Source organism: Cinclus cinclus, chromosome 13 (assembly GCF_963662255.1).
Source record: "Cinclus cinclus chromosome 13, bCinCin1.1, whole genome shotgun sequence".
NCBI lineage: Eukaryota > Metazoa > Chordata > Aves > Passeriformes > Cinclidae > Cinclus > Cinclus cinclus.
The window spans coordinates 7,372,440-7,387,256 of NC_085058.1; the positions used below are offsets into that span (position 1 = coordinate 7,372,440).

At 39.3% G+C, this 14,817-nt stretch overlaps 1 protein-coding gene across 2 annotated transcripts in view; it reads left to right on the forward strand.

Annotated features, from left to right (window-relative positions):
• Window positions 1-14,817, forward strand: part of THSD4 (thrombospondin type 1 domain containing 4) — a 222,314-nt gene that overhangs the window by 155,758 nt on the left and 51,739 nt on the right. For both annotated transcript variants that reach the window (XM_062501530.1, XM_062501531.1), the window contains one exon: window positions 14,414-14,618. In XM_062501530.1, coding sequence (XP_062357514.1) covers window positions 14,414-14,618 — 205 coding nt within the window. The remainder of the gene's footprint in view (window positions 1-14,413; window positions 14,619-14,817) is intronic.

Consider the following 14,817-nt stretch of genomic DNA (forward strand, 5'->3'; position numbering starts at 1 on the left):
TTCCTGTTTTTAGTGTAGAAATCAAGCTTGGAAATTACCTCCCATTGTTAGGAGTTTCTTGAAAGAACAGTTCTGTTCTTGTTGCTGCAGGATATCAGTGCTTGATAATTCCTCCATCAAAGGAGATAGGGGTTACTTGGTCAGGCATTCCATAAATGTTCTTTTTGCCCAAGGCCAAAACCTGTTAATTTTTACTTTGTCTTGTTGGGGGTGGCGTAATTTTCAGGTCAGGGTAGGGAGAATATTGGATTCAGTCCCTTGCTCTGGAGTATTAGCATGACTTTGCAGATTGCGACTTACTAAACCACAGAGAGGACAGAGACGTTGGATATACATAGGCAGCCTGAAGTGAAATTGTGATGATCCCACTTCCTCGCATGGGCTGTTGATGACTTTCTGTTATTTAAAGAGCTGGAGTGTTTCTTCAGAGCAGGACAAAGGTCAGGCCACAGTGGGTGTCTCTAAACCTCCTGTCAGGCCTTGGGCTGCTCCATTGTGGAACACGAGCGTGGCTGTGCAGCCTCAGGAGCACTCCAGGGTTGACCATGAGAACTTGCTGTAAAGATGAACATGAGCAGTCAAGAATGCTTGCACTCTGCCCTGTTTGGAGCTCAGATTCTGAAGCCTGAACTTGGTACTGACTATTCCCCTTCACCATGCATTGGTCCAAAAGAGCATTTATGGAATGCCTAACCAAGTAAGAGGCAAGCCTGACCTTTCAATAAGATCTGTGGCATTGTCTTACAAAGAAGGAATGTTTCTTACCTGCTGGTGGTACGTCCCACCTCCTTACTGTGGTTGCAGTGATGGGACATATCTCTGCACCTCTAGGTGACCTTGGAAATTCAGACGGAGTTTGGGAAGCAGGGATAAAGAGAGCTCAAGAGCTTACTGAGAGATACACTTGAGTATTGTCATTTTTGGGGTATTTGGAACTGTCATAAAAGCTTTCTTTGTTTTTAAAGAAGGAAAGATGCAAACCCATGCTCCTTCAAGAAGTTTCATCAGGAAACCACATTGATTCTTGTGAAGGCCAGCAGTCATTAGATAAAAAGCCACTGGTATCAGCTGTTTGCTGAGCAGCTGAAGTGTTAAGACTCAGGATTCTTTGGCACAGTTTCTGCAGGTTCTGGCTGTAAATGACTCATCCTCTCCTCTTTTGTCCTATTCTGTGCTGGGAGAACATGTCTCCTTTACACTGTGCTCCAGTGTGTCTGTGTGTCCTTATTGTGCACTGACCTTGTGTTCCTCAGTCGTGTACGGCAGAACACAATTCCTGAGCTGCTTCAGTGACTGTTTCCCTGCACTTCTGTCATGACAGTACCAATTTGTAGGCTGAGGCTGAACTTGCTTGAAACTCTGGAGCATGCACAGCGTGACCAGGTTTTTTTCAGTGTTGTACTGCCCAGTCCCTAACTTGTGTGTGTTGATCAGATGCCGTGGTGGTACTCAGAGCTTTAAATCTTTACTAGACATGGGCATCTTTTCATAAGAAGAGATCACATCCTTGCTACTGTCTCAGTCTCCTTGCCAATATTGAGCCCCTAATCTTAAAAAGAAAAGAGCAAGCATTTCTGAGTAAACCAGTTATAAGTTCTTTTAAAAATATTTGCAAAACACACAGTTTTATGTAATCCTAGGTTTTGGAAAAAAAAACCAAAATTATTTTTGCTGTTTATTTTCTTTGAAAATAAATGTTCAGCTTGTTTCAAGTCCCTGGCAAGGAAATTTTCAGTGTGGGTTGTTAAGTTTTGGCAGGGCTATAGCCATCTAAAAGCAACAGGATACTATTGGAAAGCATTTGAAAATATTAGCCATTACTATAGTTACCAGCTCTGCTTGTATTTCTTTCTTTCTTTCTTTGGTCATGAAATTGTATCAGTTCAAGTAGTCTCGAAGGTGGGTGCACCAAGGTGGAGAGGAAGTAAGGACATGAGGCAAGTGTCAGTGAGCAGTGAAGGATGAAGCACAGGTCATGGTGGTCCTTGGGCTCAGAGGAGGTTCCTGAGCTATCAAGTTCCTGGGTGCTGCTGCTGTTGGGGCCATGCACCTCACAGCTCTGGGCAGCACAGTTCCAAAAGACCCTTGGAGGGGAAAAAAAAACACCTAAACACTTGTTATTGAATTTCAGATTTATTAGAATTAAAGGAGTTAATTAAAGTTGTCCCAGGAGATAACAGAGAACAGTATATTCTGTGCTACCTTTTTTGTGAGCAACATCATGGATAAAAATAAATACATGCAGTTGAAAGAGAGGGCTAATGGGTAAGTACTTATTGCACAGATATATTCTGCCTATGTTAGCTGCTGTTTCAAGATCAGACATCTGTCCTTAAAATATTTTGCTGCTTGGAGGTTTTTTTTTCTTTACCTTGAAATAAAGCCAAGATTTTCCTTCATAAAGAACACTTGAATAAACACAACCTTAGCATAAAGCCAGTTGGGACTAGTCTGTTGGCAAGGGCTAGGGTTCTTTTCACATAGGGAATTATTAGAAAGACAGTGAATCTAATTTCTCCCCTCTCAAGGGTCCCTCACATAGTCTCTATTCTTGACTTCTGTATTATTAAGCAGCATGGAACAGTCAGAAGTTTACAGGAGTATTAAACTGGGATATTTTTATGTATTGTCCCTTATTTTTCAGAAAAAAAAAAATTAAATATTTCTTTTTTTTAACTTGGAAGTTGTGAAAGATTCAAGTATTTGTTAACCCATAGGGACATTTATTTACACAAAGCAGCAGGTAAAACTTATAAATCTGTTACAGAACAAAGCTGAGAATTCTGTGTGGCCTAGAAAGCTTTGTGTGTTCTGGGGAGCAGTGTTGAGATGCAGTAGTACTTAACTGTGGATTGGATTCTGCAGAAGTTGGCACACATTTATTTTTCCTACAAAATTGCTTCTAAGAGTTGAATTTTCTGTGTGTTAGACCAGGTCACAAGAGTTGTAAAGTAATGCTAGTATTGTCTGAAACCAGTTAGTAATTTCCAGTTTCCTTTGTCTTTATTTACATAAAATGATTCTTCACTGAGACCTCTTGCTTTCTAAGTTTGGGGAGGTGAGGGAGTATCTACACAACACAAAAAACTGTATTCTATTTCATATCATGAGAAAAAGCACTTGGAAATAATCCCCCCAAGATTCAAGTAGACAAAATTAACTCCTGTGTTTCCACTGTCTTGTCATTCACCCAGTTAGTCATCAAACTTGCTACACAGTCCCTTTTTGTATAGTCGGTGAGACACAGAATGACAACTGTAGTATCTCAATTTTTCAACCTTTATGTTTGAAATGTGAGCAAATGCTTTTGTCAACATTCTTTTTCAAGTATTAAGAGAAACACTTTTTTTTTAATACATATTCTTTCCTCTAATTCATTTTTGCTGAAAAAATCCAAATACCTGATCCATGTTTGGATGACTACTCAAAAACTGTACCTTTACTTTCTCCAGTGTATCAGTCCTTGAAGCAGAATTGCCTAAAAGAGAGAAGCGTGAACTCTCGCTTTTGGAGCTGGGGAGTGTAAGGGCTGAAAGCTGGCAGGTGACAGATGTGGCTCAGAGTACATCTCATCACGTTAGGAACACAGCCAGTCCCCTCTGTCTCCTCCTGTGTAATGTTTCCTTCTCTGGGAAGGTAACCTGCCTCCAACTTGGATGCTTCTTTCTTACGTATTCTCTGATTCAGGCATGTGCAGACACTGCAGTGGCCAAAGAAATGGTTGAGTTCCTTGTGTGAATGCCTTGTGCAGGCTGGATGCAGCTCCAGGAGCAGGCAGTGCCTGTGGTGCTGTTGTAGGGAATGGTAGTCAGAACCCTGGTATGTGAAGTGTTGACAAGAACCATCCTCAAATTAAACTTGCTTAAATCGTGGTGGCAGGATTTTTGTTCAAGTAGTAATGAGGATACAAAGGGCATAGCAAATATATGGTGATTATTGTGCTGACTTTGGGCAACAGAGTTACTTTTGTAACTCCTGAAATCTGATCTTGGTTGCATATATATCCATTTTCTAGTCATCTAGAAAACACCTTATTGCATCCTTTTAGCTGTTTTCCTGCTTTACAAGGGGTCATCTTTGTGTTTGAAATTCAGATGATATTTGATATAACAAAATTTAAACTCATATTTGTGTGTTTGAACAGCTGTTGAGTCTAAAGTAAGGAGATTCTCAGTAATTCTCAGGTGCCCTTGATTTATCTAGCTTGATTCTCACCCTTTCTCTGACTACCAAAGGAAAGCCAAAGGAAATCAGATTTGAGGTTGCATTTGTAATTGTATTTGCTGTAGCACAAAAACTGTTTGAAGAACTTGTTGAATCTAACTGCAACTCTTTGTACTTCAGTGCTCTGGGAAAAGTTAGATGGGCTATCTCAAAACCCAGAAAAGAACCCAAATGTTGTGGGTGTGACTTTTACAGGGCATTCCAAAATGGATGATGCTCTGGAGAAAAATTTCAAATTGTAAAACTGCTTGCAGTTTTCATATCTATTTTGACCTGGCAAGATGTCCAATAAAAGATGCTGAGAAATAGTTCCAGGGGGACAGGGAAACAGTGTTTGAGATGAAGAGCTCTTAAGTGATTTGAAGAAAGCTAGTAGTAGGAGTTGCTGCCTGTAAACATTTTAGACAAACTGTATTGTAAGACTATGAGGGATAGTAGTGGTCTGAACTCAGAAATTATTGGGTCAGTTGTGAAAGTGGTGCAGTTGCATTTGTTTACAAACATATCAGACTTTGCCAAAATTAACCAAACCTTCAGTGAGTTCCATCCTGAGAAAACACTGTGAATGTGGTTGTGGCTCTGTCTGCACAGAGCCTATAATGATATTTAAACCAGGACTGAACTTTTGAAAAATGAGCATTCCTTAAAAAAATATCTTAAAAGCAGTTAGCTTTATTAAAACTATTAGATGTAACAGCCTCCTGTGTAGGCACTAAAGTAAGTAATATTCAAAGAATGAGATTAGGAAAGGGAGAGTATGAGTGTTGAAATGAACATAATGCCTCAAAATAAAGAAGGTAGGAATGAAGGAAGAAGTGCAAAGCAGAGCAGGTTGTTCTGTGTGTGTTTCTGGATATGAGTGTGTACAGATACATGTGGCATCTCAAATGTGTGGCCGACCCAGCTCAGGTGGGACTGTTCAGAAGCACAGGTGGCACAGTTAAGCCAATGGTGTTGACAAGGGAGTGTAATAACAGGAGCAGGATTCTACAGGCTGAATATTTCAGTCTGGAAACAATAACTTGGATGAGAATGATTGAGTGAAGTCCATAAAACCTGAGAGTTCATGGAGAATGTGAAGAGGAAATGATTGTCATTGTCTGTCTCAGTACAAGATCTCTGAGTCACCGGCAGAAATTACCCAGTGCTATTCTCAAATGAAGATGATGTGGCTAGTAGTGGAACTGACTGACATAGGAATTAGGCCTCTTAAATTTCAGGAATGAAGCTAAGCATATTTAATAAAAGACTACTATATGATAGAAAGACATTATATTTGACTAAAGAAGTCTTTGTGCCTCAAAGGAAAAATGCAGCCTGAAAACATTCTGACAAAATAGTGTACATTTTTCCTAGCTTTAGGATCACTCTTCTGCACCCATTATCCCTTTGGATAATGGACCTTTGATGTGACTTGCAACAGCTTCATGTTTCTTTGTTCTTGTGATAGGGTTGGGAGAGTTTTGGTGATGGCATCTAATCATTCAAAGGGCCAGATCATTCACTGCCTTGAGATTCTTCTGAAGCTCTTCATACTTGTTTTTTGCTTTTTTTTTTGCTAACCTGAATATCTTCACATTGGCTAGAAATACTAACAGCCAGGAATTTCTAGTGCAAATTAAGGACGAAGTTATTATTGGCACCATGGTGAAGTTGAACATACTCTTCTGAGGGCATTAGGCCCCATTTTTTTCCTTATTTGTTAGCCAATCAAAATAAAGAAATGCATACAGTTTTCCATTACTCAGGGACCTCTTCACTGATGGTTTACACATCTTCTCTCTGATTAACAGATAGTTAAAGGGCTGCAGCATTGAAATATGTCAAGGTAGTAAATACAGAGTATTGCTTATACCTGACTGTATGTCTTGATCTGTCAAGTATTAAGAAGCTGCTAAAATACAAAAAAATGTTGAAAATTTTAAAAGGGAATTTATTTTAGATCTTTAATGACAGATATGTCAAATCACTGTGAATTCTAGTATTTCTTACCTTTTCATGTCTACTTTGAGATGTTTAAAACAGCTTAGTTCAATGGCAGCTTTAAAAACCCTGAGGTTTCAAGCATACCTCTTTTGTAATACAAGCTGCTAAACTGAACCCCTGTACAAGCCCCGTGAAGTCCTATGCACAGGTAACTGAGGAATAAACTTGGCATGTTTAGTGGTGTTATCTAGAGAAAGACCGTTCTTAAATTCTGGTTTTCTGTGAGAAACTGCTTCACTCTTGTCTCAATAGGTTTAGAAGTCTAGAAAAGAAATTTTGGTCTATAATTCTGAGTTACAGGAAAATCAGCATCCTAAGAATTTGACTTTATCAAAGAGGAGAATAGACAAATTATAAAAAAACAAATTCCTGGTTTCTGGCTGCAAAAATGTCACTCAAAGCATAAATTCCATTATTTGATAGTGTTTGAGCATGACAAATTATGTAAACTGGTTCGTCCCATGTAAGAAATCTTATTAAAACAAGTGAAAAGGAGAGTTTGGTTTTGTCTAAAAGTGCACTGTTCTATGTAACTGTTACCTTTATTTGAATCACACTCATTGTTATAGAAAGAGGGATAATGTAAATGTTTTTTCCAGAACTTTATTCTGCCCCTCTTCATACGAGCTCTACAAGTAGGGATGGGGTGCTGGTGTGTTCTCTCGTTCCACGTCTGTTACCAAAAACTCCTACTATAAAAATGAAACTCAACTCTGCAAATAATTTCTCACAAGTAGGTGAATATCACACAATAGAAAAAACTTCCCACTGCAGCATAAACCCGATGTATTTAGAACAGTGTTTTAGTGTTTTTTATAGACAAGGATTTGTTTGGGCAAAACTCTTTTAAACCCAGGAGCAGTAAACCAGAGTGAAGAATATGAGCCAGGGGAATCTACTGGATAGCTTGGTAGAAAGATTTATCAAGGAAGAGCTTGAGCAGGTAATGGAGCAGCTCCTGTAAATACATGATAGTAAATGTATTTTTTTCTTTTAATCAGAATGGATGTTTCTGAACAGTCAGCATAGGACTGTGTCACAAACCTTCCAGCAACACAGTGTTCAGAACGAGGCACTAGTCTAATCCAGTCCTTGCTCACTGAAAAGCAAAGGATTATCTCTTCTAAGATAAATCTAAAAAGTCTGATAAATGCTCAGGGCCACATGAGATCCTGAAGAGAAGTGATCTGCAGCTGTGTGGATTCTTGCACAAATAAATTTTCCCAGGTATTTGTTGTACTCCTAGGAAATCGTTGTTCCTATTTCTGCCAGTTGTGATGTGGTCACACACTTGGAAGGAGCTTTATGGGCCATCACATCTGCTCTTGGGGTCTCCTCCCTCTTGGATTTGCACATTTCTTCCCCCTACAGCATTGATGTACAGCCAAAAATCCAGATGGCTGAATGTTAAATGGACTTTGTATTTAACTCGTGACATGGCGAGGGTGCACTGCCTCCTTTCCTTAATTCTGGTCAGCAGGAGTGTGTAAAACTCCAGAACGCTGAGATCCCACATGTTTTTCAGGGCATTTGCACAACATTCCTCCCATGCCCCCAGCTTTATGTTTTGAGGGCTACTATTTTCTATAGGACAGGCAGAACTTTAGTTATTTCTGTCCTGAAAGCTCAAATAGAGCTTTGCAAGAATAAAATTAAGAAGTAGCAAACTTGAACCTTTAAGTTTGAAAGACTTCTTTGCAACTGCTTGCAGGTAGGCAGTTACAGCTGCATATAGTGAGGAGAGAGAGCATTTGTATTTGTGTAAAAACATGAATTTTGTTTATTTGGGTGAATCACCCATGCTGTTTAAATGGATGTTAATTGGGGTGATACTGTGTAGCTGTTCAGCACAAAGGATGGAGAAACTAGAACTGTGTTGGATGGAGGCTTCCACTCCAGGCTGTGCCATTGGATTTGTCTCCTGCCCTGTGGAATGGCTGCTCTGCCACTTGTGACTTTTCAGAAGGAACAGATTGTGTTTTTGTATCGTTTAAATAGAAGCATGGACTGGCATCTTTTCCATCTCCTCTTCCTAAAGGGCAGGACAAAAACAGCATCAAAAGGTCGTGGTGCCCAAAGAATTTCCCTTGAACAATGAAATAGTTGCCTTAGAAGCAGTGACTCATTGCTGTGTGGGAGAGGTGAGTGTTTGCCTCTAAGTGCTCAGGAGGCTGTTCAACTCCACTCATAATTTAAACAATTTGTGTTCTTCCCTCTCTTCCTCAGGTTGGCTTCAAATGTTATTACTGTTTGTTTGTGCTCTTTATGACATTCATGAACCAGAAAATAATAATGGTAGGTATTGTAAAATCTCAGGAAAGAATTAAAAGGCAGAATTTCAGGGTTGGCAGGGGAATCAGTGTGTTACATTGAGGAAACAGCTCTAACTTTGGTGAGGTTTTATAGGGTTTTACACTTGTTCTCTGAAGCACCACTCTTTTCAAGAGAATTCTGGAGACCTTTCATTGAATCCTGAAATGGGCATGGTACTACTTGCCAACAATAATACTGAGATATGACATGCATTAGCTTTAGCCACTTAGATAAGAGGTGTTTTAAAAAGGCTTAGCGTTAACATCAACAACATGAATTGTATTATTTTGTTTAGCTGCTTCTTCTTGTTGCTAACAAGGTCAGTTTAGGCTAGATTTGGAGAATCATTTCATTAATTTTCAGACTGCACTGTTACTGGATTCAGTCCGTCTGTATATCCAAGTCCTGTCTGCATTTTCGAAGGCTTTAGCATTATGATCCACATCATAAATATGTGCTTGGTGTACAGATTTTAGGAAAGAAGATAGCTTTCTTAAAGAACTATATTGTGTGAAGTTGGTATCTGACCTTAGATGTTGCAATGGTTTTCTGCTTTACCAGTTAAGTTGTATAAATAGAAGCATAAAGTTCGCTTACTCTTGCTGAATCTGGGCTATCAAGTAATCTGGCATATTTGCAGCAGATCAGTATATTCAAGCAGATGTGAGTGCTTTGTTAATATGTGATTTAGGAATATTTATTTCAGATTAGATTTAGTCTGCTTTTGTACTAGAACAGCTTTACTGTCCATGTGGTTTGAAATTTTCTGATGTGAAGAAACAATTAGTGCATTTTAGAGGTGCATATATTATTTGAATATGTTGCACCTCTTGAGATTAGAAGTTTCATGGTATGGAGCTTCTAGTTGCAAATTAAATGTTCAGGTAACAAAAAAAAAATAGTCAACCTTTTAATTTGTGGTATTTCTGGTGGTTTTTTCTATCCCAGTATTTCCATTCTTAGTGAATGTGAGCAGTCTGATTATTTTGAAAGTACAGAGCCTCAGAACTGAAGCCCCATGACCCTGGATGTGCTTTTCAGTGGTCTAGCAGCAGTTATGAGTGGGAGCAGCCTGGCCCAGGGTCCAGCCATGGTGAAACTACTCTCCTTCTGTGTAGGGTCGTGTGCCTGTGGCTGGATTCAGTGCCAGAGGCTCCTGGAAGTGAGTAAGACAGATTCCTCCTAACCCAGGCAGAAATGAGAGCTGCTGGTTGAACTGTATGGGATCAGATGGGGACACGCCCACAAGCCCTGTGCTCACCTTCTAGGTGTGTTTGCCAGTGGAATGTACATATTAGGATTAGGCTTCTTCATCTTCTTTACTCTTAAATGCTGCTAACGCAGCTCCTTCAAAACACTTGAGTGAACTCCTTTAATAAGGTCTTTGTAGCGTGGGGTCTCAAAGCTGAATAGCTCTCTTGACTTTGACAGCTGACAGCCAGCAATGGTCTGTTTGTATTTCAGGTCTTTATTGCTGCAGCACTGCTGGGGGCTTAGGCAGATTTCATAGACCTTACATTGAGTTTGCTAATGGGAGAGCTACAAGTTCCATTTAGAGTATCTTTCCTTAAAACAACAGGAGGGAAATTGTTTTCCTATCTGTCAGAGATATCGTTGTGAGATGCATAATTTAGATGTTTTAATCTTTTTTTGTTAGCTGTTACTAGTTGGTATCTCTAAGACTATCTTTCCACATGATTGCTTTTCCTGGATGGCTTTACTTTTTCCATTGTAACAAGAATAAAACCTTTTTTGCTCTCAAGTAATTTTCTAGCCAGTAAGAAACTATTGAATATCTTAGTGAAAGAGTCTTTATATGTCTTCATGTGAGTAGCTTTTTTTCACTAAACTGGTGCATATCTACCCACTATAAATGTAATTTGAATTCTTCAGGTTGTCAAAAATAAATAGCTTGCTTCTTCCTACTGTCTGAAATTTACCTGACCAAATGAACTTCAGCATAAAATACAGATAGGTAATGAAACCAGCTATTGTGCAGGTGAGAAAATCTGTGATTAATTAAGTGGACCACATCTGGATGTTACCACAATCTAATCGTGAGGGGCTGTAAATAGCATCAAAGATTTGTGAGCGTTAGGCCTGTGGACAGCAGGAAATATTTTAAAGCCAAAGAAGGATCAAATGTTTGGGTAAAAATTATGGTTATAGCTAACCACAAATCAAGTGAGAGCCATTAGAATGTTGTTTGTTATCCTGTGGTTGAATGTAAATTCTCAACATTGCTCCTTTGATTCATAAAGCAAATGAGGGTTCGGCTGTAACCTTGAAGACGTGTGAGACATCCAAGTGAGACAGGAAGGCTCTGCTGGCTTTGTTGTGCTCTGCCTTGGGAGGTATTCTGAAGGTTTTCAAGTATAGCCACTGCTCCTGACTGCTGAACAGCCTGTTCATTCATTTCCACTGAAGAACGTGCACCACCAACCTTGCACTGTGTGTCCACGTGCAGTGCCTCGTACGCAGTGCTTCAAACACAGGCTGTGCTGGCATTTCCCTGCTGTTCTATTGCAATGGCACATTGCAGGCTATTACTCTCTAGCACTTATAACATCTTCATTGGTGTTTCATTTACTGCCCTTCACAGACAGAGAGAAATGAAAGGAATCATGTTTATCTACTTGGAGTTAAATCTGTAAGATCATATGTAAAGGTCAAAGGTTTTAACAGTGGAAAAGTAGTATTGCTGTGCTCAGCTTCTTTGCACATTGAGGGGAGAGCCATCCAGCCAGTCTCTAGGAAGACTTGCTTAGACTTCGGAGATAAAAACTCAGAAAAAGTAGTGTCCTTGCTAGTGGAGAGGAGAGAGACTTATCAAAGGCAAGAAATAAAGTTGGGTGAAAATATCAGAAACTGACTGTCTGGGAAAGGAATCAAGTCCACCAATGCAGACTGTAATTCTGACAGGTGAGGAGCCAGAGCAGTATGTGCTTCCTAGTTCCTAATCTGCTGTACCTCCTGCCTGGAGGGAAAGGATGACATGAGCAGCATGTCCTGATACCTTACTGTCAATACCTTATTGTTGAATTTCCCACTCTGAATTTCTCCAGTGTAGCTGTTGGATACTGAGAGAAACTCTGAAGGCCTTGTTAAAGTCAAGGCACAGAACATCCATTCCTCTGCACTCATGCACTGAACTTGTCCGTGAATCACAAATTCAGACACAACCTGAACTTGCTACATCCATGATGGTTGATCCTAGTCTTCTTTTTTTATTTCTTTTTGTCTGTCCTACATTTGGAAATTTCTTCATGAGGATTGGCTCTGCAGTCTTTCTGAGGGTTATGGTGACCAGCTTGCAGCTGAGCTCAGAACCTCCTTGCCCTTAATGAAGATGGATGTGGCAGTTGCTTTTTAGACATCACCACCAATCACCATAACCTCATCTGGTCCCAAAGATTTGTGCACATAAAATTTTCTCAGGTGCTTCCTAACTTGATCTTTCTCATTTTCCCAGAGTCAGTGGGAGCGATTTAATTTTACACAAAAATTTATGTGAATGAAAAGAAAAATACATACTTCTGTTTGACACACTTAAATCCAAAAGCCTTTTAAATTTGTTAGTAAATTTTGCATTGTGAAGGCCATGGAATTGATATAATTCTGCCCTGTCAAATCTATAAAGAGGCTGACTTCTGTGACTTGGCAAATTTCCAGTTGGTGTCAACTTTGAAGTCAGTGAGGATTTCTTTGGAGGAAAAACAAGAGGATTTGGATTTAAATATTTATTTATGATTGATAAATGAAGTCCACCTGGTTACCAGACAAGGAGAACATATGATAGAAGAAGAAACAGTTTGAGATTTCTTTTTTATTTTAGTTTAGCAGAAGATTTGATTTCATTCCAAAGCAAAAGAAATCTTTGGTTTGACTGATAAATTTTTAAGAGTGTATTATTGGTAACAAAGCAGGAGGAGTTGTTACTCATGTGGTAAAGGCTAATTTGAAAAGAAGCATAATATCAACTTCATGTTTAGGTGTAAGAAATTCAGTTTTTTAAATCATTTTGCAAAGACCTACATTTTGTTTTCACAAGGATTGTAAGTGCCACCTTGTGGACATCATTATTCTTGTATCTCATTATACAACGCAATGGTGAAGTAAAATGATAAAACTTAGTTTCAAAATCTGTGACAGAAATTAATTACGTTTTCTTTGAGGATTGGGAGATTTAGATTGATTTTCCAGTATTGCTATTAATGTGCTGAAGTTGAAGAGCACACTACTGCTGGCATCAATGGTTGTAAATAAAACCAATGCTTGTCTTACTGTGAAGTCCTACTACTTCATGGTATTTGCAGAATTCCTTTGTTGATCACTCTCAGATCTTTTTCCTGAGTAAGCTATCAGTGGAATACCTTAGGAGTGAAACCCCAGATGTCTGATATTCTGACAAGCTCCTTATGTTGTAACCCCCAATGTCCTTGTGTGAAAGTGCTCGAATAAAATGGTTTATGTGATGTCAGGAAGTAGCCTGTGTCATTTTTTGGGTGTATGTGGGTTGCAGGGGTTTCTTTGTTGGACATCCTGGTGCTGGGTAGATCAGCTATGCCATGTTTTTAAAGGGTTTGGGGAATGTTTTGTCTCCAACACCTAAGTACGATGATGCCTGTAACAACAAGCACTGCGTTGGGGCATTTCTACCCTTTTCACAAATAAAGCCAAATTTTATTCTGAGGAATAGAGAGTTTCTAATTGCATGCATCTGATTTTCCGCTCATTAGTAACTTAAAGGTATTGTCATGAGGTATATTAAATACCTGCTGCTTATGTTAAAGCTGTCTCCTAAGGATCTGGAGCTTCCTCACTAGTCAAGTCAAATTCAAGCCTGTACTCCAGAAGTAAATGCCATGTGATTTGTTTGTATGCTGCTTAACCCTCAGCCAGTCACAAATTCCTACTAATCTCCAGGCTATACTTAGGCCTTAACCCATATCAAAATTCCAGAATATCGAATCTCTTCCTCGGCTTGCTGCTGAAGTGTTGTCTGTGTTGTCACAAAAGAGAAGCTGATTTATCTCAGATAAGTTATTTTTTAAACTTTCGTTAAAAATGGCCAGCTGTATTGTTTTTTCAAAAACACAGTTATATCCCTGGTCATCTAGGATTCCTTTAGCATCTCTTTTTAGGGAAGCTGTTTTATGGATTGTACGAATCAAGATCAGTTTGATGGGGCTTGGAACAACACGATCTAGTGGAAGGTGTCCCTGCCCATGGCAGAGGGGCTGGAACTGGGTCATCTTCAAGGTTCCCTTCCAACCCAAACCATTCTGTGATTCTAGGAAGTTATTTTGGTTTTAACTATCCTGTCCAGGTGTGTTACTGAGTGGGTTGAAGGTTTTGTACTCAATGAACAGGTGAGTTTCTTCTCTTAACTGTCTAGATGCAGTATAAAGATTTCTCACATACCTCTTTTGGTGAGAATAGGTTGAGTGCTCGCTTTTAGAAGAGATTAAGACAAGACTATAGAGGAAGTAGCTCTGCTTCTTAGAAAAAGCCTATTTTGAATTATAATAAAACTATAGCTCTCCACCTCTTTTCCCACAGCAGCAGCTGTGGGAACAATTTTGTTCAGCTTTTCTTTCAGCTGAGGAGTATGCAGTCAGCATGATCAGTGCATTACTTACTGCTCATGGTGTGTTCTTGGATTTTGCCTGGTAGGATGTAAATACCTGTTGGCTTCCTTGAAAATGCTGAGTCTGAGAACCCTTTGGGGTTTATTCCTTTTTTCCATACAGAAGAAATTGCTGAAATGCTAATTCACAGAAACATTTCAGAATTGATTCTTCTCTGAAAGTCATACTATTCTCGTTTGTTATGTCCGAAGTCTGCAGTTGTAAGATCTTGGAAAAAGAAATCTTACTTTATTTTGCAGAGCATTGGCTGTGACGACTATCTGGGTTCTGACAAGGTGATTGACAAGTGTGGAATATGTGGAGGGGACAACACTGCTTGCAAGGTTGTGTCTGGAGTTTTCAAACACACGCTAACAAATCTTGGCTACCACAAGATAGTGGAAATTCCTGAAGGAGCTACTAAAATCAACATTACTGAGATGTCAAAGAGCAACAACTATTTGGGTAAGTTGCATCTCAGTGAATGAAGAATGCTTTGTGTGCTAGTGCAACTGGGTGGAGGTTATGCCAGGAAAGGCCTTCTGAGCAGTGTGAAATCCATGTCAAGAAGAAGAGAGGAAGGAAAAAAAATCCTTAAGCAGGTGTTTTGATCAGAACTAACTGGCTGTTTTTAATTCTAGACTGATCTTGCATGACAAGCATG